The sequence below is a fragment of the Apiospora hydei genome, assembly GCF_038363865.1.
Source record: "Apiospora hydei strain CBS 114990 chromosome Unknown utg000004l_segment0_segment0, whole genome shotgun sequence".
NCBI classification, from domain to species: Eukaryota; Fungi; Ascomycota; class Sordariomycetes; order Amphisphaeriales; family Apiosporaceae; genus Apiospora; species Apiospora hydei.
This window is the reverse complement of record NW_027117363.1, coordinates 4,495,136-4,517,821: the sequence shown is the minus strand read 5'-3', so window position 1 is coordinate 4,517,821 and position 22,686 is coordinate 4,495,136. Positions and strand designations below refer to the sequence as shown.

Genomic DNA, 22,686 nt, shown 5'->3' with positions numbered 1-22,686 from the left:
GGATAGTGCGGACGGAGGCGTGGTTAGATACTTGCGTAGTCGGCTGAGGAGTTGTTTATATTTTTCTTAGTAGAGACATACCCGTTAGTTTAATGCAACATGCGACTGTGGCACGATGGGAGGGAGGAGTACATGTAGACACACTACAGACAACAGAGTACACTAAGTATGTACTTTTTACATATCCACGTTTAGGTCGGCAAGTAGAATTCCACCTTGCCCACCTCCTTCACTGTTTTGATCTGCGATGTCTTTCTTCAAAGTGTGCAAGTATGGCTGTATTACTTAATGTAAAGCAGTAAGCAATATCGCGCAGGTTACATTGATCTGAAAGTTCTGTTTGTTACTTATGTTGCATGGATGATATCGCATGAACAGGAATTGCGTTCGCTGCAAGGAGCCTTGGCACTGTCACAACCCCGCCAATGATCTGACGTCGGCCTGCCCAAAGTGAGGGTGAAAAAGTAAAATAGAAAAAAAGTGCCCCGCGACCTCCGAAGATCGGCACATTTTCTAGTAGTATCCAGTCGCGCGATGAGTAAGTTTGGTAGGTCCCCCGGACGGACATAGTAGTATGTAATACTTGACTCTTGACTCGACCTATCAGAAGATAACACAAACCACGTATTCACTACATACAGTCTTGATAGCCTGCTCGATCTGTATTGTATCGCATAGTCTTTGAACCAATTGCCTAGCTGAGAGCCCAGTTTCTCCCAACCTCGTCCTTACAATACAACCGCCACTCGAGCTGCTCGAGTCAGTCACCGCCGTTTACACGATCCCCCGCCGCACACCATGGCCGCCGCCGCCTTCCCGCCGCCTCCGGTCAACACGATTGACTGGTCCAACGTCGGATTCCGCGTCAGAGAAGGTGTGCATAGGACCCAAGCTGCCGTGTCTTGGTCATGTATAGCCATGGTTTCTTGCGTGTGCGCTGACCTCCGTCCCGTGTCGTAGTCAACGGCCACATCGAGTCGCATTACTCCCAGAAGACCGGAAACTGGTCGCCGCTCAAGTTCGTGACGGACCCCTTCATCCGCATCCACGGCATGGCCCCGGCCCTCAACTACGGCCAGACCGCCTATGAGGGCCTCAAGGCCTTCCGCACCCCCTCGGGCGACATCCAGGTCTTCCGCCCGGACCGCAACGCCGCCCGCATGCAGCACTCGGCCGAGTTCATCTCCTGCCCGCCCGTCCCCAACGACCTGTTTGTCGACGCCGTCAAGGCCGCCGTCTCCCTCAATGCCGAGTACGTGCCCCCGCACGAGACCGGCGCCGCCATGTACATCCGCCCCCAGATCTACGGCTCCAGCGCCCAGCTGGGCCTGAATCCGCCCGAGGAGTACATGTTCTGCGTCTACGTCCTGCCCACCGGTGTCTACCACGGCACGCACCCGGTCAACGCCCTCATCTTGGACGAGTTCGACCGCGCCGCGCCCAACGGCACCGGCAGCGCCAAGGTCGGCGGCAACTACGCGCCGGTGCTGCGCTGGAGCGAGAGAGCACGAAACCAGGGCTTCGGCATCACCCTGCACCTGGACAGCGCTTCGCACTCGGAGATTGACGAGTTCAGCACCAGTGGTTTCATCGGGGCCATCAAGAACGGCGAGGACGTGACACTGGTCGTGCCCGACTCCAAGGCGGTCATTGATAGTGTCACCTCGGACAGCATCCAGGAGCTTGGCCGCAGCTTTGGTTGGAAGGTGGAGAAGCGCTCGGTGAGTACTCATCTAATAGGAAGGATCATGATGAACAACCCCCGCAGGAGAAGCTTGGCACTCACTTACACGGATATCCCCCAACTGCAGATCAAGTACGGAGAGCTTCCCCAATTCTCCGAGGTCATGGCTGCTGGCACCGCTGCTGCTTTGGTGCCCATCCGTTCCATCACCCGTCGCGTGGCGCCTACGACGTCAGCCTCCATCACATCCACCGTCAAGGAGCACGCCCGCTTGTCGAGCGACAGCGAGTCCGAGAAGGTCACTTTCATCGAGGAGAGCCAGGAAGATGCCGACCCCATCTGCCTGAAGCTGTTGACACAGCTCAAGGCCATCCAGCAAGGAAAGGCCAAGGACCAGTTTGGATGGAACGCTGCCGTTAGCGCCGCCGATGGCTCCAAGGTCGAAGGTGTTCCGTCGGCAACCAACGGAAACGGCCAGACCGTGGACCAGATGGACTAATCGGGTGTAGGCAACACGAAGAAAAAAACAAAAGTGTAAATAGATGGGGTCAAAATGGTATATATAAAAAGAAAACAAGATCTAGGGTGTTCAATATGAGGGACTTCTTCCAGGCCATGCTTGAAGGTGGGCTGATGGAGCCGCGCAGATACGACTCCGTGACTGGCTTGGGTTTGTGTCGATCGCTGGCACCCAGAAATGTCTCAGCATCGCATCAACAAGACGGCGAACGAGCAGGCGGCGAGGGAATCGTTTGACGAGCCAACGACAGCACCCGACTTCACTTCAGCTTGGCTGAACAGTGGATCCGGTCACTCGAAATCTTGAGAGTCTTGAGAGTCTTGAGAGATGATGAGGGGCTAGGTAGACGACATGCACTGCTACACCCAAGCTGTCTTTGACGCAAATTGGCCTACGGACACGGCGGCCAATGCCTTGCACGCCTTTAACGTCGGCATTCTTCCCGACAGCTCAAGGCTTGCTCGGATCCCCGCGAGTGCTAAGAAGATCAACTACATATGTACAAATAGCCAGCAGAATTGATATCCATGTACGCTTGCCATATGCCCGCATGTCGTGTAGAGTGGAATCGAAAATCTTCCTTGATGGTCTTGGGAGCTGTGGTGGCAGACCGTTCGATGTAACGGCGAATGGCAACGGCAATTGATTGACTGCCCACCCCATGCTGAAGTGTAAACCATGAAGGCGTTTTCGGAAGTGGACACTGCGGGATTTACTTGCTGGTATCTGTATAAGCACTCGTCCATACATTCTATACCTATACTTCTGCTTGTAGGGAGAGAGAGTGCAAGTGCAAAGCTGAGGTGGGCGGTCTTCATTTCGTGACGAGGGCGGCCTCCGACAGGGACAGGCTGCAGGAGGATGCCATGGCCAGGGCACGGCATGCATGGCTGCGAACAGCGAAGCTATCGAACCTAGCCACTGGCTACTACCAGTACATGGCAATCCTGGTCACTTCGATTGGAGGAGTGTACGTCAGGCTGGTGACTAAACCATGTAATTGTGAACTCATGGTGAAATAAAAAGAGGAAGAAGGGAAAACGCGTTACACATAATATTCTGCCGTCTTTCCGTGCTATGGGATTGCTGAATATGAATATGTACCATGGATGCTGTTGATGCTTACCTACATACCTGTAAGGAAGTACTTTAGGTAAGTATGTACACTAACGATGGAATGGTCTAGCCCTTGAACCGCCAACCGCCCTCCCCACCATCGACCCCAGCCCACGAAGTATGTCCAAGTACCGCACCGAACCCGCACTTACGGATTCCCAATTTCAGGGTCGTTGCTCACATGTAAAGATCTCACCGACGACCCCCCACGTCCACAGCTTCTTTACATGCCTACTGGACGCTGCCAGGCTGCGGCATTTTCGTTTCACGGGGGCCGCGGGCAACCAATCTCTCCGTGGTGACACTGCAGGCCCCGGGTAGATCTTGGCATTCTCGACTGGCTCGGCTGGGAGATAGATATCGTTGATCAAGGGCCGCGAAATCCACTGACATCATACCGTAAGCCGTAAACAGCGTGCCGCAGACCAAGGGCCAAGGGGGCGTGGGCAAGCATCTTAGCGTCGACAAATGAAAAGCTTATCTCGAGCCGGCCCTTGGCTTCTTTTACACAGCGTCCTGACCATCCTCTCCCCCTTTATCTGCCCAATCAGCACCGTGTCTTGTGCCTCAGAGGACGGCTTCCTTCCCTTGAGGCTTGAGCCCAGCAGCAGGAGGACAAAACAAGGCAGGACAGGACAGGACAGGACAGGCTTGCCTGCCTGGGGCTGTTTTTTTGTGAGTGACTACACGTACTGTAGGTTGGGACCCTCGGATGCGGTTGACCAGCGACTTGATTCGTCCCAACTGTCCAATGCGAGCTTCTGGTTCACACCACGACGCCATAAGCGATGAACTCTGTATGGCAGCCCGTACATACATAAGGGATGTACGGTAGATAGACATGGATGGGCCCGATCGGCTCGCTGGGAACGTGGCGTTCACGTTCCGACAATCCAGCCTGATCCAGCTGGTTGGAGTCGCTTATATGTGCTGACCGAACCCTGTTTCACCCACACCTGGAACTCTTCCCATTGCTCCTGTCTGTCTCACACACTCCTCCGCTGCTGCTTGCCGCTGCGTCCCGTTGCTCTTACGTACTGCGTTCCTCACGGGGTTCCGTATACGATCGCAGCCATGACGGCCCCGACAATCACCATCGCGGACGATTTGGCATTGGACAAACCCGAGAAATCATCCCAAGCCGGGGGTATTTACCGTACGCGCAGTCACGACGCCCGTGCGCGAAGCGCCTCCAGGAGTTCGCAGGAGCATAGCGACCAGACCGGCGACGTCGAGGATGAGCAGGATTGGAACCGCGACGATGGCCGGAAGAAACAGGTCTTCAAGGGGACCACTCTACTCTGGTAAGACTGATGGCCTGTGGCTTTGTACTACCCCCAATCTGACCACTTACTGTCGAATAGGCTGGCCTACCAATCAACGGGAGTCATCTACGGCGACATTGGAACCAGGTAAGAGACCCCAACATCCCCCCCCAAACAAGAGCGGCCTTGACGAGAGGTGCAATCACTGACATGGTCTGATAGTCCTCTATACGTCTTCTCGTCTACCTTCACCGCCACACCAGACTACAATGATGTACTTCAAGTGCTTTCGCTCATCATTTGGTCTCTCACCATCATGGTGACCCTCAAATACGTGCTCATCATTCTCCATGCCGATAATGAGGGAGAAGGAGGCACGTTTAGCTGCTACTCCCTCCTGACGCGATATGTGAGCAAAGCTTTTCTTTTGCTTACGATCTGTTCGAATAAGATGCACGTCACAGCGTAATACTGACATGCGCGCGCACACACACACAGGCCAACATTACCCAGCGGGACCCGCGAGAAGCTCTGCTCGTGAGGATGGAGCGGCACAAGACCCAGGATCTGTATCGTACTAACAAGTCCATTCGTTCCGGCATCGAGAAGTCAAGCTTCATCCGCGGCTTACTCAAGACCATCGGAGTCCTGGCCGTTTCCATGGTCATGGCTGATGGCGTTCTGACGCCTGCTCAATCGGTTCTCGGAGCCGTGCAGGGTCTCAACGTCGTGAAGCCCGACATCTCGTCGTCCACCATTGTAGGAACTACCTGCGGAATCCTGGTTTTGCTATTTGTGCTCCAGCCCCTGGGCACTTCCAAGCTGGCCAGCACTTTTGCGCCCATCGTCATCCTGTGGTTGGCCTTCAATGCCAGCTTTGGCATTTACAACCTGGTCCAGTACGACCATTCCGTGCTGAAGGCCTTCTCTCCTTACTACGCCATCCACTTCTTCATCGACAACAAGACGGATGGGTGGAGGATGCTCGGCGGAGTCTTGTTGGCCTTCACTGGCGTTGAGGCCCTTTTCGCCGACCTGGGCGCCTTCAGCATGAGAGCGATCCAACTGAGCTGGATGTGTTATACCTATCCCTGCCTGTTGCTGGCATACATTGGCCAAGCTGCCTACATCAGCGTCCACCCTGACGCCTACAGCAACCCTTTCTACAACTGCCTCCCGCCCGGAATGTTGTATCCTAGCCTTGTCGTCGCCATCCTTGCGGCCATTGTGGCCTCTCAGGCCATCATCACGGCGACATACCAGGTAAGCGATACTGCACTGGAAATATCGCGACTAGTAGCTGACTAGTCTACACAGCTTTCGAGTCAGATTATGAAGCTGTCGTATTGCCCGCACATGAAGATTGTACACACGTCCAAAACGTTTCATGGGCAGCTCTACGTTCCATTTCTCAACTGGATTCTCATGGTCCTCACTATCGTCGTCACTTGCGCCTATTCCAACACGACACGTCTCGGAAATGCTTATGGGTGGGTCGTCCTCCGTCCTCCTCCGTAGCCCAAACCGTCGTCCTACGACAACCGTGGCTAACTGATATTCCCTTTCCAGTGTCTGCGTCATGTTTGTGACGTTCTTCGATACCTGTATGGTGACTCTAGTCTCGCTCATTGTCTGGAAGTTCTCGCCGTTCCTCGTCTTCCTTCCCTGGTTGTTCTTCGCGACAATCGACGGACTGTATCTATCGTCTTCCCTTGTCAAAGTCCCAGATGGCGCATGGCTCACACTTACGATCGCCGGGATTCTCGCGGGCCTGTTTCTCCTTTGGCGTTTCGGAAAGGAGAACCAATGGCGCGCCGAAGCCGAGGATCGCTTCAAGCCATCGTATCTGATCACGAAACAAGCAGACGGAAAATTGTCGCTTGCTGACCGTTGGGGCGGTGGCACTCTTTCCAAGATCCGCGGACTCGGAATCTACTTTGACAAGACGGGAGTCTTGACACCAACCGTCTTTTCCCAGTTCGTGACTAAATTTGGCGCCATACCTGACACCTTGATCTTCTTCCACCTCCATCCCGTGGAAGCCCCAACGGTTCCGGATGGCGAGCGCTATTCCATAGCGCGCCTCGGCTCGATACCAGGTTGCTACCGATTGGTCGTGAAGCACGGGTTCATGGATGAGGTTATCTCCCCAGACCTGGGTGCTCTTATCTACGAACAGATAAGGAAATTCATCGTCCGTCAAGCCGGCGGCGATACGTTGCCCGAAGAAGAAGAACACACGCAGCCAGGGGAGGACCAAGCCATGACTACGGGGCTTGCGAAACCGGAGAGCGCCCATCTCAAGCACACGGCTGCCGCCGGCCCGACAGTCGAAGAGCGAGCCGACGCCGAGACGAGCGGCGAACGTGCCCAAGAAAAAGGCAAGGTCCGAGAGCCGCCCGAGCTGCGAAACGAGGCTGTTAGGTCCGAGCTGGCGCAGCTCGATCGCTCGTACGCGGCCAAAGTGATGTATGTGGTCGGCAAGGAGCAGATGAAGATCAAGCAGGACACCTCGATATTCCGGCGCATTGTCCTGACCACCTTCCTGTGGATCAGAGAGAATACCCGGGCCAAGATTGCGAACCTGCGGCTCTCGATGGACCGCGTGGTCGAGGTCGGCTTCGTGAAGGAGATTTGATTGACCATAATCAGAACCCGCGCAAGGGGGCGCAGTTACACATGCAACAAACAGGCATCGAGATGTTTCGTTCAGTATGTTATGTTTACTTGGATGTCCACTTTGTCGTTTTCAGCGGGAGTTGTGACAGTTTACTTTATTCTGGGGAATCTCTGTCTTGAAAAGGATTGGATATATTTAATATTTTAATTACACAGGCGCTCAGCAGATTTACTGAAGATTGAGGTATCTGCTACGGGGCAGGATGTCACCGTGTCGTTACTTCGGAGTTATTACGGGGGCCACAAAGGGGTCTTTATCAATAGGACAGTCTCAACTTCTTATTAGAGTAGGTAATCTCTCGTTCGAATAAAGTAATAAAGTAACCAAGAAATGTGGAATCGCTTCCGCTAAACCCCCAAGCAAAAGCCGCCCCCTCAAAAAGGACTGGGAGTTGAGTGAGCCTTCCCAACAACCCCAGATCGAAGCAAGCCATAACGAGTCCTTTAAGCCTTGTGGAAGACGGCCCATTCCACGTCGGAGAGTTCGCAATGCGCCACGCCACGCGCCCCGATCCTCCCCGTCTTGCTGTTCTTGAACCTCATGGTCGCGTCGAAGACGACGTCGTGGGCATCGGTGGACCCGAAGAAGAAGTTGGCCTTGCCGCCCTTGGTCACCGGGCGCACCCCCAAGGCGCAACTGCCATGCCACCACAGCTGTGTGTAAATTTTGGGGTCACCTTGGTTCACTGTTATGGGACACCACACATATTAGTATCGGGTTCTTCTCTCTTCCGAACAAGGATGGGAGTGTAGAGTGCGAGTGTGCTAGGGGGCGAATAGGGACTTACCGAACCAACCGTAATGACCTTTCCCAAATTTGGCGGCGAGTGCCAGGCAGTCGTCGGCCAGAGGCGACTCCATGCTGGTCTCGCCAATCCATGTCGTGTAGGTGCATTTGTCCTCATACTGTTGGCCCTGGAGAATATCGATGGCCAGGGCGACGGGGGGCGAGCAGAGCCCAGAGCCCGAGGGCGCGAGTATAGGAGAGCATCATTGTTTCGAGTTTGTACGTAAAATATGTCAAGTACGAATGGGTGTATATGTTTTGGAGAAAATGTGAGTGTTGTGTTACCGTATATGGAGTTGTCTCTGCAAGTCCGAGGGCGACCAGACTCTCTTTATAGGGCCATCTTTGTTCGTGACATCTGAATGCGGCTTCACCTGTCGACATAGTAGATAGTAACCGTCAATACCTATACAGGGGCAATTGTCTTTGAACGCTAACCTTCAGGTCATGAGACCTCTTCAGGTCATTGCTATGTTTGCCTCTAAATCAATCCCTTTTGGCATCTCTCCTTGCTCAGCCGTACGCCGCGATGCGAGGGAGGCGGCTATGCTGGGGACTTTGCCACCTTACAACTCCAAAAATACCAGGAAACAAAGAAACCGTAAAAGAAAGAAAAGGCTATGCAATTTCAGAAGACTCTTGGATTTGTTCACAAAGAACATATCACCAGCCAAACTTCTCGACACTGAGTCTTATCTTGGCGCCCTCCTTGACAGCAAGGGCACATGCATTCCTCGCAGCTCGATTGAGGTTGTCCGGTCCCGAAACGACGACTCCTAGCTCCTGCTGTCGCGTCTGGGCTCGGGCGCTTAGTTCGGCGAGGTAGCCTGCGATATCAGGCCGCCCAGCTTCTGCCGTAGGCCCCGGTATCGTGACGTGGATGCCGGCCTCTGCGAGCTCGTCCAGTCGCTCTCGGGGCAGCCAGCTGAGATGACTGCGCGAATGCACCACCCACAACAGGTTTATGTCTTGTCGGCCCTGCGCGACAGCAGATGGCCGATGTTGTGCGAGAGCCCAGGCAAGCGGAAACACCACGGCGATGCCCGAACCCCCGGCAATGAGCACAGTACTGTCACATGCGCGAAGCATCTCGAGCGCGCCGGGGCTCCCGTATGGCCCATCTATCCGCACTGGGACACTCGAATGGGAACGCGAATATTGGAGCAGGTCCAGGGTGAAGCCGTCTCGCGCTCGAATCAAAAGTGAGAGCCACGCATGTGGTGGCGTCCCCGCCTCATGTGCATCATGGCGCCTTGGTGCCGCCGAGGCGATGGTGAATGGGTGGGTTTGCAATGAATGGGTGCGGCCCAGCGATGGTATGGTGATGAATACATGGTCCATCGGCTTCCAACCATGCCGGATGCTGTGTCGTAGCCAGGAGTAAAATGGCTGGTCGGGTTGGTGAAGCGTGCTCCAGTTCGCCGATAGAAGCAAGGTCTGCCCATCCTCCAACACCTCCAAGTCGGCCGTGAAGGATTCAGACTTGAGACTCAGACGCCAGACCAGACGGTCAATCAGGAAGATGGCCAGAGAGACCAAGACGTAAGGCCGACTGGTGAAGAAGTGTAGATACAAGAATGCCAAAGCCGCGACCTGGAGTATCACATGTGACGCCAGGAACAATTCGTAGCAGCGGGCGCGGAAGCTGGCCAGAGAAGTGGCATAGAGCAGTTCGTAAGCAATAAGGGAGCCCATGCCTAGAAGGTTGCGCTGCTCTATCAAGAAATCACAAAGGCCGCCAACGAGTAGCCAAGTCGGACAACACCAGACTTGCCATGCCACGAAAGCGGCGGTGTGGGCGAATGCGGCGAAGCACATGAGCTCGCCGACACGGCGATGGAAGATGTTGAGCGACTCGTAAGAATAGCCCGTGAGGAAGCTTAGAGGCTGGTTCTTGGCGGCAAGGAGGTAGAGCAAAGGCAAGTTGACAATGAACACATAGCCGATCCGGTCGGCAAAGGCAAAGAAGTACTTGGGCTCTAGGGGGCTCTGGAAGAACTGGAAGAAGACGTTGAGGGCGATGTATGCTAGCACGAAAAGCGACATCTCATTGGGAGGTAGTGTACGGTTGACGAAGGGAACAGGTCGCGGTTGATACATGAGCCATGCCTGTATCGCACTGGACAGGCTTCGATGGTCTGGCCGCGCTGTGGAAGCCAGCAACGGTTGCCGCTCAAGGTCCACGTCCAGCTTGACCGAGTCACGAGGCGATCGGGTGCCTTGCAAGGTAGTGCCCGACGACGAAGATGGCAACTTGTCTGCTCGCTCCGAGGAACTGGGGGCATGAGCTCTGCCGTTCCATCTTGCCTGGTCTCGACGTTTCGTGACGAAGTGGCGAACCGTGAACCCGGCCAGTACGACGGCCAATACCAGGTTATAGCAAGCAACTATGTCCCGTCCATGCAGGATATGATAGATGAGGATTCGGATATACTCGACCTTGTCGGGGTCGTCTGTAAAGTCGGTGATGACGACATCGCCTGGAGACGGAGGAGACTTGGCATATCGCAGGCTTGTGCGGAGGAGATCGCGAGCCCACGGCGTGGCAGCTTCATCCATGATCGCCGACGCTGCGCTCTTTCGTCTGCGGTGTGATGCGACTTGTACGCAAGCAGACGACTTGAGCAGACGGATCCATATTTGTACCTGGTGGAAAGCAGGTGCTAGACGTCTTCGCTTGCTGCCCTGCTGACTCCGATGGCCGCAATGATTTCTTCTTGGTTTCGGTACGCTTTCGGTTTCATCTTATCAATCTAATCAGCTGTGGGAAAGACCCATCATTCCGGGTGCGCTAGGGGCCTTCCAGGCAGTGACTAGGCCCTATACCGCCTAACCGCCTGGCCTGGCAGTGGATAATGCCAGTGGTTGGAGCCATTTCGGGGCCAGTCTTGTGACGTGGTGACTGGGCACGTCCTGAGCACGTCCTGGGCCCAACGACGATAGGTCCCGTTTAGGCGGTAACCGCCCGGATGCTGGGCTGTCATTTACTTGCTCAATTGCTCTCATCCGTCAGTCAGTTGATTCATGTTGATCTTGGGACTACCAGCCGCAACTTTCGACGACAACCGGTACACTTTAAGTAGAGAAGGGCAACGAGCAGCAACGGTTGGTATGGAATATTCCGAGTTTGATCTGATTAAAGGAATGACTGGCAAGTACATATCATATGCGCCCCCGATACCAAATGTTTAAACATTACTGGCCTGTTTCCTGCCCTGTACAGAAACCCTCCATTGATTGATCCGTGTATTCATTCATTCATTCGTCCGTCCATCATCTTGATGCGTTGACAAGTCTGGCCTCAACCGCTCGCTTAAGGAAGAGCAGCGGGGGTGTACTTCTGGTCGGGGACGACGGGCACGCCGTTCTTGAGCTGCTTGTCCTGGTAGGCGGGGTACACGATGAGCTTCTTGGCCTCGTTGACGACGGCGAGGGTGGTGAAGCCGTTGTCCTTGCCGAACTGGTCGCTCCAGCCCGTGGTCACGCGGTAAGGACCGCACCACTGGGGCTCCTTGACGTCCGTCTGCGACGCCGGCTTGCCCTTGGCCGTGACCTTGCAGGCCTGCACCGCGACGCCGGGCGTGTTGGTGTTGATCTTGAACTCCCAGTCGCACGACGTGTCGTCGGCGTTGCACGTCCGCTTCAGCGACTCGATGGTCCACTCGCCTGAAGCCATCATGGACTTGCTGGCGGTAGGGGCTGCGAGGGCGGCGGCGGCGAAGAGGGTGCTGACGAGACTGGTGTAAAGCATGGTGGCGGTTGATGTTAATGTTTCGTTTGGTGTTTTGGTTGATTAGAGGTTATTGGTATCAAAGGGCCTTACAGAGAGTGTCGGTGGAGGTGGTAGGTGGTGATTATAATACTAGTAGTGTTATATGTGAGTGATGGGATGAGATGAGATCCTGATGATGATAGCGATCGATCCCAACCATGAGGGAATGAGGAGGCGCTTTATATATTCAAGATCCCAGAGGGACGGCCATGCCATTCGCGGTCTACATCATCCCGAACATACCGCCTCTTCCCTTCTCTCTGTCTCTGTGTCTCTGGGGAGATCGTCGAACGAGCCGAAGCCCTGGGCCCAGAACGACAACGTTGCATCTGCCTGCCCCTCCCCTCCCCTTCCGATCTCCATCTTGATTCTATTTCCATGCACCGCACCCGTACTGTACTGTACCGTGCGTGCATGTGTGCGTGCGTGCGTGCGCGCGCGTATACGTGCATATGTGCGTGCGTATACGAAGCGAAAGCGAAGGCCAGCCCAGCCTGCCAAGTGTCAAGCCGGCGTATCCTCTGCCTGCTGCGCTGTCTTCTCCTCATTCAACCACACCACTCAGCTCTCCCCACCGTCGTTAGGTCTTACGGGCGGGGTGGCTTGCCAAAGTTGCGGCTCGCCGGCAGCAGACCGGGGCGGAAGGGACACGAGGTGATCGGCACTCAGCTGATCTCGTATCCCCCAAGAAGCGCAGAAGCGGGTTTCAGTGGGCCTCCATTCGGGCGACTAAGTTCATGGAGGTATAGGAGCCAGCCAGGGAGCCAGGGAGCCTAGACAACATTGCACTATCGATTGCCCGATCCAGAAGCCACCACTTGGACACTTCACACATGCTGCCAGGCAAACGCTCGCATCCGACTACTTTCGGACGGAATACCTAGTCCAGTAAATCCCAAGCCAATCCCAGTAGACACACCCAACTGCCAACTGACTACAGAGAGACATCAAACTAGATTTGGGGGCCGCATTCGATCGATCTGTCAGCCGGTAGTCCGCTGTCTTCAGCTGCTGTCTTAAAATGTATGTGCTTACCAGGTAGGTATGTGCCTACTGCCCGATCTGGCATTCGCGCCCGCTTGCGCCCGCGGCCCCTCCCTTCGCCTCGTCACGGCACTACCGGACCACATCATGGGCAAGGCGAGCAGGACACGAAAAGAAGCCCGTTCGATGGGTTGGTTACCTAGTCAACCATAATACGAACAATTGCTACCTTGTTCTGCATTCTCCTTCTCCACAATTACTCCGTTTTCTAGAAAGAGTTCTTAAGAAAGCCTAGCTAAGTACTTACTTAACCTGGCCCGACGATGGGACGCTGGCAATGGCGCTGGCTGGACGGAACAAAGGGAACCTGGTGGAGGCACGTTAGGTACGGCTAAAGCCGGCCGGCACGGAGAAATGCCGCCGCTGTTCTATTTTGGGCAAAGACATTTGTCAACGAATTGACGTGTCGCCTGTTAGACAACAACGTCGTCTTAGTGCTATAGTCTCATCATCCTACTTCTTGCTATACACGTACGTCAGCTCTCAACTGGCGTGCCATAAGCCGGAGCCCTCGACAACTCCTGCTTTACTGAGAGAACTTGTATCCCCCGCGGCGATACTCTTCGTATACCTCCCTTGGCAGCTGGCACGGGTCGCCATTGCCATCGTAGATTGTAACAATGTCGGACCCATCAAAATTGTTACCCTGCACAGTCTGGTCATCGCTACTATCTTCTTCGTCGCTAGCCTCTTCTTCGTCACTAGCCCTTTCTTCGTCGCTACTGATGCCATTTGGCTGTGGTAAAGGCTTGGGTAGACCTCCGGGGAGCATGCCGAACGTGACATCAACGTACTGCCCCTCAGGGCACTGATCTAGACCGGGATAAGCCTCCATCATCGCCAGGAGACGGTCCACGCCCGTCTTTTTGAGGATATTCGGAGAGACTGCTAGCTCACCCGTCTGACTCCTCTAAGGTCCAGGCGGACTCGCTGCCATAGCGTGTACGACAAGGTTGGCCCACGGCTGCAGATCGAGGGCTGTCACGGAAGGGTCCTGCGCTATGAAACGGACGAGTTCCCTGCGGGTGAGAGTCGCCGTATCGAGCCCATAGAATCTCTGCGCGAAGCGGTTTCGCCAGCACAACATGGTCGGCCCCAGAAAGTGCCACACCGAACGGAGCAGGCAGTCAATGGGCGACGGTAGGGTTGCATCGTGGCCTTGGGAGAGCTGCTCGTCTTTCATGTTTTCCAGGAGAAATTTGCCGCACTTCAAAACTCGCATGCTTGCGAACTCCACTTGCGCAGCATAGATGTCCTCGGCGCGGGCGGCTTGGGATGCACGGCCTGCCGCATCAAGACGCGCGGCCGCGACGACATCGAAGCCGAAGCTGCAGCACTTGCACTCGGGCCGTGAAGCACCTGAGCCGTACCCGTGGCTACAGCCATGGAGTATCTGGTAGTACGAACGGGGCACGTCATCATTGTTGTCATCAGACGCGGCAATACTCGTCGTCAGATGGTAGGAAAAGGGACAGACCCCAGTCGGGCCACCGATCCGCTGGCTGAGCAGGTCTTGTAGTGGACTGGGATACTTCGGGCGGGCGGCTGGTTTCTCCTGGCCTCCAAGCTGCAGCTTTTCAAATGGCGTTTCCAAGGAGCCAGGGCCCCCTAGAGGGTTTGCACCTAGCGTAAGCAGCGTACGCACAGCCTTGACGTTGCCATTGAAGCACGCGTAGCCCAGTGCCGTTCGTCGCGCGAGGGGAGGACGCCCGGCACCGGAGTTGGGTGGTAGCTTGTGTTGATCAAATGCGTTGATGTCGATGCCGTACTCGACGAGGGCCCAGATGAGACTGGGCGACGTGGAGGGGGTGTCACAATGCCAGTGGAGCGCATTGTAGCCCTTGAAGATCTCGTATATGTCACCTCCGTCATCATTCATAGCCTCGTGTACCTCGTCTCCATTCGTGGCAAGGAATAACGAGGGTATTTCCTCAAGGTCAAAAGCCATGGCTTCACCTCCAGGGTCGTTGCGATGAGAATTCTGAGCCCAGCTACTCATGATTCCGACTTTGGGATACTGTATTGATATAGACCAGTGTTGAATGTGTAGTAGAGCTGCCAGTTGGACATGTAGTAGAGCTGACGATTGAGCATGTGGTAGAGTTGTCATATATGACGAAGAATGTTCGTCGTGAGAGTAGATCCCCTTATCACGCCGGGCACAGTGGTTATGCGACACGGGATGGCCGACATTGTGTGTATAGGAAAGCGCAAGCGTGAACATTGACAATGTGGTATGTCAAGTATAGCAATAGCCGCCCGACTTCTTGTCAATAGTCTCAAAGGTCATTTTAGTAAGAGCATCCCCCGTAGCTTCAACTTGGATTTCAGGCATTTCGCACTAGAATCTGATCTGCATACCGCCGCTCAGCACCTCATCATAGCTTGGCCTGTGAGGGGTTCCAGTAGATGGGCTCTCCAAACTCAATCTCGGCGTCTTCCATCTTCAAGCCCAATTGCCATCGTCCCAACCCCGGCCAGAAGTTCTCGTAGCCAGCTCGTGGCACCTCTTTCTCGCTTTTCTGGCTCATGTCTACCCAGGCGATGCAGGCCTTTCTCGTCTTCTGCCCAGGGTAGACTTTGCACCAGTGCTCCGTACCCGGTAGCTCCTGCTGGCTACCATCCCCAGTCGGAAGCGGCGGCTGCACCAGTGATGCGTCGATTCCAATGTACTTCAAGAAGTTCAATGACAACGGAAACGACGGGGTCCACTTCAAGGGCTGGATCGTGGCTTGGAAGAAGGGGCTTTCGCTCGCCTGGGTCTCGGCAAGATCGCCAGTGGTATCGTGCGGGTAGACCTTGACCGTTGTTGAACTATCGGGCAGGTCATTGAACTCGAATCGCGCAAGGTGTTTCGGTATGTTCCAATCTGCAGCCGCACCCGTGTCAGCGGACAATTGCACCTCGTCAGGCTAGGTAGGAAGTCAAGGGACGAGAAAGAGACAAACTCACTCTTCCTTCCGTTCCAGCACGTGTACTTCTGCGAGACGTAGATCCGGGTGATGCGCGCATTTCTCTTCGTCTTGACCTGGCCGTTCTCCTCTGTCTGGTATTTGAAGAAACCGGGACAGACAATGAGCTCGTCATAGGGCCCGACCGGGCTTTCCGTGTAGCGAATGATCTGGAATTGGCTGATACCACCAAGATGTTCCCCCGATCGCGCCGGGTCGGAGAAGTCGGATTCGGCCTCGAGTGGTGAGTAGGCGAAATCCGGCAGTTTACTGGCTTGCGCCCAGAAACTGACCGTGTATACCGTACCCTTGAGCTTCCATGGTGCCGGGACCGGCACAATTGGTTTGTCTTCCATGGTAGTCGGATGGGGTCGCGGCGAGAGGCAGGAAAATGATGTGATTAAGCCTCCGAGGTGAAAGGCGTAGCTGAGGCTTGTTGGGAATTATTATGGTTGCTGTTCCTGCTGTCAATGAAGGCCTCGTCGCATCAATGATAGTGGTACTTCAATCCAGCTTATGACGTGTGGGTGACGATGCATCAATGTATCAATGTACGGAGAGAGAGCTCCGCCGGTGATAGGACTACCTATATAGGGTCGCCATCAGCTTTCCCCGGCTTGCCCAGTTTCCCCAGGAAGGTGGTCTGGACAGTGCTGGTTTCCGGCATCGTCCTGGGCGTGGCAGCAGGGAAGCGCGCACAGCGTGGTTTCCGTGGCAGGTGAAGGCGGGGGAGAAGTCGTTCGTCCTCGGCCCTCGGGATGCCTGCCACTGTTGCTGCCACTGTTGCTGCCAATCTTATCTGCCACAGCTTATGTGGGTCATTCGTCGTGGCGGGCGCCTCGATCAACGGCCATGACAGCATCAGCAACACAGCATCATGGCAGAACCCTGGCCTTACTTTTACTTCATGCCTCCGCTTCTGGGCCAATTCTGCCTGGAGTAGGGTCCTCCAGTGATGCCTGTGTACCTGCGTATGGATATAGCAATGCATGTTACTGTCTGCTTTGCTTGCCATTGCTTCCAGGTCTTACAGTGGTATGGTCTGACAAAGCTGGTGCGCCGTAGACGTTATGCGAGATGCGGCTCGAGAGGCTCAACCAGAGATCTCTGAGATGGCACCAGGAAAGGGATTTTCACCAATCTCATCGTGAAACTTGAAAAACACTGCCATGGTCCTGAGTACAAGCATGCAAGATGATCATGTCGACATCTTGGCGATGAATCAATTGATTGGTGGGGGCGTCGGAGGGTCGGAGCATCGGAACGGATGGTCGAATGGTCGGATGGTCGGACGACGAAAGAACAAGGAAATCCCACTCAACACTCAGCAATGCCCGTCCTAGACATATCATCCGACAGTATTGATGAACCTACCTTCAGAATCCTACATGGCCAGTGTTGCACCATGTCCGACGAATCTCCTCAGAACGGCATAGGCGACAACGCGTCACGGTCCTCCACGCCTCAAAGCCGGCCTCGTCCACCCCTGAATCGCCGACGAGACAAGCCTCAACTGAGCTGCAACCTTTGCCGCCGACGGAAGTGAGTGTTTGTAAATTGTATTGCTGAACACGTGCTGATCTCACACCCCCTAGATTACGCTGTGACAGGCACCAGCCATGTGGAACTTGCTCAAGGAGGAACTTGGAATGCATTTATGCAAACGCTCCTCGGTCACATAGGGGCAGGCAAGGTGATACACCCACTAGCTCTCCATACACTGGCATCCAAGACAGAGTATCCCAGTTGGAGAGTTTGATTGGGGATCTGATGCACCGTGGTACAAGTGACGTTCACCCATCGAGACCCTCTGGGACTCCCAACCCATCTTCAAACACCAACATGGGAAATATAGCGAGATATGACGCTTCCGGGGTGGGGACGGTACCCAGAGACCTCGATTCAGGAAGGCTAAGCTTACAATCATGCACCTGGGTAAACTCGAATCGTAGGCGTTACTCCTGTCTTACCCCTCGCGACACGCTTGCAGCTTTGGTATCCGCTGACCACATACCTGGTACCGCCACAGATTGGTCTGTCCTTCTTGATGGTATATCGGAGGGCAGAGAGCAGAGATCGGATAGTAGTCGGTCCCCCGCGGAATCGGATCATTCAAGCCATCCCTCGTCTCCGGGGCCGAAGCTCTTCTACAGCTGCCCGCCCGCCACTCGAGCAGATATTCTGGCATCACTGCCACCAAGGAGAACTTCAGATCGCCTCATTTCTGCCTTCTTCAACTTTCTGGACTCAGCTGCAGGTGCGTAAAGCAATAAATCTAGTTACCAAGACATCGGCAGAGACTAACAATTCTATATGCGGTTCATAGCTGCAATTGTTCACAGCGGAGAATTTCTCAATGCCGTAAGTCAACCCAGAAATTGACTGACTTGCGTCATGTTTGTCTCAGCTAACCTAATCCAGTACAAGAGGTTCTGGGACGATCCATCGTCGGTTTCCATTATCTGGATAAGTATGCTGTATTCCGTCCTTTGCATCGCCTCTCGCGTCCAACACACTGTGGGCTTCCAAAGGGACCGGTCCACACAAGAACAAGCAAAGCCTACCTCAGAGACCACATCCGGCTACCAAGAAAAAGCCGTCCAGGCACTTATGCTTGGCCAGTATACCAAGGGCGGCCCTTATGTTGTCGAGGCACTACTGGCTTATTTTACTGCCGAACATTTCACGAGCATGGATGCCCAAATCGAGTCGTGGCTCATCCTTAGCGTCACAGTCAACATTGCAATGCGTCAAGGCTACCACCGCGACCCCAGACACTTCCCGCAGCTCTCTCCCTACGAGGGTGAAATGAGAAGACGTGTCTGGGCTACTCTTTACCAAGTGGACCTCAGCATATCTGTGCAAATGGGGATGCCAAAGCTGATCCGCGACAGTGTCTCGGACACTCGACTGCCAGGCAATTATTCAGATACCGATTTTGACTCTTCAACAGCCCAGCTGCCAGCTCCGAGAGCTGAAACAGATGTGACACCATTACTGTACACAATCACAAAGACCCGGCTTGTGAGGGTCATCGGCATGGTTATGGAACATGTTACAGAGGTCCAAATACCCTCTTATGAAGAAGTCCTTCGTATTGATGCCATTCTGGACGATGTATATGCAAACGTACCAGACGTCTTTCGATGGGAAGGCATGTCTGAATCCATCCTGTCGAGCACCGCGGTTGTCAGTCAGAAGTTCTTCTTGCATACTATCTACCAAAAGAGCAAACTGTTACTTCACCGCCAGTATATCCCATCCCAGGGACAGCAACAGGGGCTGGAGAAGTACGAATATTCCCGAAAAAGGGCATTGGAGGCCGGACTGGCAATCCTCAGACTGCATCACATCATTGTGGAGGAGAGCAAACCACACGGGCAACTATACTCAAGCCAGTTTATGTTCAACTCTTTGGTCAGCTATGATTTATTCGCTGGGGCCCTTGCCGTCTGTTTTTACCTTCAGCATCATCGGGCCAATTTGGAGTTCGAGAAGCTCCAGGAAACCAAGAGACTTCTACGGAAATCACAAGGCCTTTGGATCGAAGCCAGTTCGACATCAGTTGAGGCTGCTAAAGCGGCCGAAGCCTTACGCATATTCCTGAATCGGCTCGACGAGGAGACACTCGCTCAACAAGAGCCGGGGGACGCAAGTTCTTCGCCAGCCTTTTTCACGACTGATCTAATGCCATCTGAAGTCTTCCAAGGTGAGTGAGGCAGACAAACCTAGAGACTGGTGTATACCCCTTTTACGAAGCGACGGCTAATATGATCTAGATTCTTTCTGGGATATACGCTTGCCTTTTACATACTTTCCTGTGGATATGCCTGGGCCAAGAACTGAAGAGCCCGTGATGTTAATGATTGACGGTGGACAAGAAGTCGGCACGTCAGAGTCGTGGGTGGCGACCGCTTAAAACTCTTCCATATTCTGCACTACACGGCATCCATCTTTTGATGAGGACACAAATCATGTTCAGTCAAGTCGTTGTTGGTTAGACATGTAGTCTCTCACAACCTACCCGTGATACGAACTGAGGACGTACATATACTCTTTTGTGGCCGCACATGGTGTGCTCACACCAGAAGCAGACATGATTCAGACTGACTAATTCTTTCAGTCGCATTGTTGCGGTATACAAACCTTGAGCGCGTGATGTTGCCAGATCGGGCTGATAACAACAAAAGCGCAGGCTGTACTGTGGCAGTATTCAGTAATCATGCCTGGTAGTGGATGTAGAACCTAAGATATCGTACCATGGTGGGTGGCGGTGCATACGCTGTTTTGGGGCGCAGTACGAACCACTGCCCTGGGTTGGCCGGCCCGGTCTGGTTCGCTACGTGAGCCAAGAGGCAAAGGGGGGTGGCAATGACCAACAGGAACGTCTGCCTAGTAATCATGGCATCATCGGCTCGCCTCAGCGTTTCGATAAATTGTTAGCATTTCCCATGATGTTCACATTGAAGCAGGAGTGCTGTCGTTTGTCATCTGTCTCCACTATTACCGACCGCAACTGACTCTCATCGGCAAAAGAGAAACTATGGCTTCAACCACAGAGCGCATACAGACGAATTCGGATAGGAATAGTCTATTGCTCTCCATCCTCTCCGAGACGGACCATGCAAAGCCGTCGTTGCAACAGCATGAGCTTTACCTCGGCGATCTAGAACGGCAGCTTGCTGATGCCACCAAATGGGTCAAAGAAGTGGACAAGAGGCGCCAAAAGGAGCTGAAGGAACATATGAACTATCGGGACTCGGTTGTGAAGCGCTTTGCTTATAAGGTCTCGGGAAATAATGACAAATTTGAGGAGAAGGCGGCCAAGGAGGAGCGCGACTACTTCGACGCGCTGCAGGACGAGCACAAAGCGAAGGAGCAGGAGAAGACGCTCAAGGCCCTGCACGAGGCAGCCATGGTCCACAGGACGGAGCTACAGGGTATGATGTCACGTCACAACTCGGCCCAGCACGACCTGGACACCATGTACGATGCTATCTTCGATGGCCCCACGCCGGAGTTCCCCGAGGAGGACAGCAGGGAACAGGTGGCCAAGGAGGCGCTGCAGGCGTACCACGACGCCAAAGTCCGGGCCGAGGGCGAGATGGAGGTCATCAAGACGCTCGGCGAGGTCATGCAGCGAATGGACGAGGCGCTGTACCACATCGAAGACGCGCTGGACCACAGCCGGATGGACATGTTGGCGGTGGGACCATCATGGACATGATGGAACGCAGCGCCCTGCACAAGGCCGAGCTGGCCATCCAGGAGGCGCGGCGGCTCATGAAGCAGGCCCAGCGCCAGTCGAAGCGTCAGGTCACCCCGCTGCTACCGGTGCACATCGCCTCGGGCAGCATCATGAGCGACGTCGTCTTCGACAACATCTTCACCGACATGGCCTTCCACGACAAGATCAAGGCCTCGAGGGCCGAGGTAGGGCGGTGTCGCCTGGACGTCGAGTGTCAGCTCGCCGATGCCCGCAGCAGATTTCAGCAGCAGGATCAGGTGGTCCAGGAAAAGGCGCAGGTGCTCGAGACGGCTCGGGCGGAGCTTCAGCACGCTAGGGAGTTGATCTTCGAGCAAGCTACCACCGGGGTGGGTTCCGTCAAACGGGATGTCGATGAGCCCGAGAGGGAGTGAGTGAGAGGGAAGGCAGAGGCGTTTGCTTTTGGTCTATTCCTGTCTGTCTGGTGGCGTTGTAGTTTTGTCATTATTATGATGTGATACCCAATCCCTTGCCTTACGATCCCGTCTTGATACCATGATTGTGGGCAACTTGCTGCGCTGTTTATATCTCGAGATCACCGCCAAGAATAGCGGATGAGGGCGTAATAGCTAGCCTGGAGCATACCATTGGAGCGGTCCTGGACAACAAGCTGCCTCGTGTTGTCTCGCTTGGCGGCGTGGCAGCTGTATGTCTCGGCGCTGAAACAATACCGTCGAGTAGTTGGCGCCTCCGACAACGCATCATAAGCAGCTAGTGCCTCCTATCGATCGGTGCATGCGCCAAGCAAGCAAAGTACTGTGGCGGCCGATTCGCTACGAGCCGCATACTAGCCAATACAGGACTGCTAGACGCAGCAAACACGTCCTGTCGCTGTTTGCTTTTTTTTCCTTCTCTTTTTTTTCGGTTTTTTCTTCTTTCATTTTCCCGTTGCGATCCATGCCGGGTTGCGTTCATATCAAGAGCAGAGCCTAGCATCATCTTACTACGAGTTCATGCGGCAATTATAAGACAACATACCCTGTCGTTCTACTCTAGGCACAGGAATTTTCGGTAGCACTAAGCTGCAGAGCGATAACTAACAGGCTGCCGCCCCCAGTCTGACCAACCATTGAATCGAGGCTGGCCAGTGTGGACGCCGGGGAGCCGTGGAAAAGCCCCCTGCACCTCGAAACCGGACATCCCCACATCAGCACCGGCATTTTATCAAGGCCGTATGGGTTCTTCTCTCTGGCAACTGACGAATAAACATGAAACTCCCCATCATGTACGTCCCCGCGTCAGATTTCCTGGTGTCCGTCTGTGGGTGGGTGTGAAGATGCCGACGCGGGCTGAAGGCGGGCCAAGTGACTTACCATACCCCCGCATATACACGGTGCAAAAACAGAACAAAGCGCTAACTGTGAAGCAGTGGAAGATCCTCCGAATTTGGTCGCAGTATTGACTGCAGATCAAGGGACCTGATTTGAGACAGTGACGCAGCAGGGAGGTTCGTTGCCCTGGCAGGGCTGGTGCTTACAGCTTGACATGCAAGATCAAGCTTGGCCTGGGTTCCACACCACACAAGCTGGAGGAGAGGCATTGGTGGCAGGGACCAATGAGGTCAGTCGGTCACTGGTAACAGGGGGAGGAGAGGGGAGGGTG

General features: G+C 54.4%; 10 protein-coding genes across 10 annotated transcripts; 4 read left to right on the top strand and 6 right to left on the bottom strand.

Annotated features, from left to right (window-relative positions):
- Positions 1-798: 798 nt before the first annotated feature.
- On the top strand, positions 799-2,183 carry PG997_003958 (branched-chain amino acid aminotransferase; the record flags this gene model as incomplete). The annotated part of the gene is made up of 2 exons (XM_066808273.1): positions 799-874; positions 961-2,183. The coding sequence occupies 2 exons, from the start codon at positions 799-801 to the stop codon at positions 2,181-2,183; spliced, it is 1,299 nt and encodes a 432-aa protein (XP_066671891.1).
- A 2,211-nt stretch (positions 2,184-4,394) lies between these two features.
- Positions 4,395-7,223, top strand: PG997_003957 (potassium transporter 12; the record flags this gene model as incomplete). Its single annotated transcript, XM_066808272.1, has 6 exons — positions 4,395-4,624; positions 4,685-4,732; positions 4,808-4,994; positions 5,084-5,848; positions 5,903-6,075; positions 6,155-7,223. The coding sequence occupies 6 exons, from the start codon at positions 4,395-4,397 to the stop codon at positions 7,221-7,223; spliced, it is 2,472 nt and encodes an 823-aa protein (XP_066671890.1).
- A 485-nt stretch (positions 7,224-7,708) lies between these two features.
- On the bottom strand, positions 7,709-8,125 carry PG997_003956 (uncharacterized protein; the record flags this gene model as incomplete). The annotated part of the gene is made up of 2 exons (XM_066808271.1): positions 7,709-7,950; positions 8,053-8,125. 2 exons carry the CDS (start codon positions 8,123-8,125, stop codon positions 7,709-7,711), a joined length of 315 nt encoding a protein of 104 aa, XP_066671889.1.
- A 589-nt stretch (positions 8,126-8,714) lies between these two features.
- Positions 8,715-10,610, bottom strand: PG997_003955 (uncharacterized protein; the record flags this gene model as incomplete). Its single annotated transcript, XM_066808270.1, has 1 exon — positions 8,715-10,610. The coding sequence occupies one exon, from the start codon at positions 10,608-10,610 to the stop codon at positions 8,715-8,717; it is 1,896 nt and encodes a 631-aa protein (XP_066671888.1).
- Positions 10,611-11,364: 754 nt separating this feature from the next.
- Positions 11,365-11,802, bottom strand: PG997_003954 (uncharacterized protein; the record flags this gene model as incomplete). Its single annotated transcript, XM_066808269.1, has 1 exon — positions 11,365-11,802. One exon carries the CDS (start codon positions 11,800-11,802, stop codon positions 11,365-11,367), a length of 438 nt encoding a protein of 145 aa, XP_066671887.1.
- Positions 11,803-13,393: 1,591 nt separating this feature from the next.
- On the bottom strand, positions 13,394-13,702 carry PG997_003953 (uncharacterized protein; the record flags this gene model as incomplete). The annotated part of the gene is made up of 1 exon (XM_066808268.1): positions 13,394-13,702. The coding sequence occupies one exon, from the start codon at positions 13,700-13,702 to the stop codon at positions 13,394-13,396; it is 309 nt and encodes a 102-aa protein (XP_066671886.1).
- A 75-nt stretch (positions 13,703-13,777) lies between these two features.
- PG997_003952 (uncharacterized protein) lies at positions 13,778-14,866 on the bottom strand (the record flags this gene model as incomplete). The annotated part of the gene is made up of 1 exon (XM_066808267.1): positions 13,778-14,866. One exon carries the CDS (start codon positions 14,864-14,866, stop codon positions 13,778-13,780), a length of 1,089 nt encoding a protein of 362 aa, XP_066671885.1.
- A 379-nt stretch (positions 14,867-15,245) lies between these two features.
- PG997_003951 (uncharacterized protein) lies at positions 15,246-16,174 on the bottom strand (the record flags this gene model as incomplete). The annotated part of the gene is made up of 2 exons (XM_066808266.1): positions 15,246-15,736; positions 15,820-16,174. The coding sequence occupies 2 exons, from the start codon at positions 16,172-16,174 to the stop codon at positions 15,246-15,248; spliced, it is 846 nt and encodes a 281-aa protein (XP_066671884.1).
- A 1,049-nt stretch (positions 16,175-17,223) lies between these two features.
- On the top strand, positions 17,224-19,737 carry PG997_003950 (uncharacterized protein; the record flags this gene model as incomplete). The annotated part of the gene is made up of 5 exons (XM_066808265.1): positions 17,224-17,360; positions 17,771-18,075; positions 18,145-18,179; positions 18,240-19,527; positions 19,598-19,737. 5 exons carry the CDS (start codon positions 17,224-17,226, stop codon positions 19,735-19,737), a joined length of 1,905 nt encoding a protein of 634 aa, XP_066671883.1.
- Positions 19,738-20,361: 624 nt separating this feature from the next.
- Positions 20,362-21,458, top strand: PG997_003949 (uncharacterized protein; the record flags this gene model as incomplete). Its single annotated transcript, XM_066808264.1, has 2 exons — positions 20,362-21,024; positions 21,069-21,458. The coding sequence occupies 2 exons, from the start codon at positions 20,362-20,364 to the stop codon at positions 21,456-21,458; spliced, it is 1,053 nt and encodes a 350-aa protein (XP_066671882.1).
- Between the last annotated feature and the right edge of the window lie 1,228 nt (positions 21,459-22,686).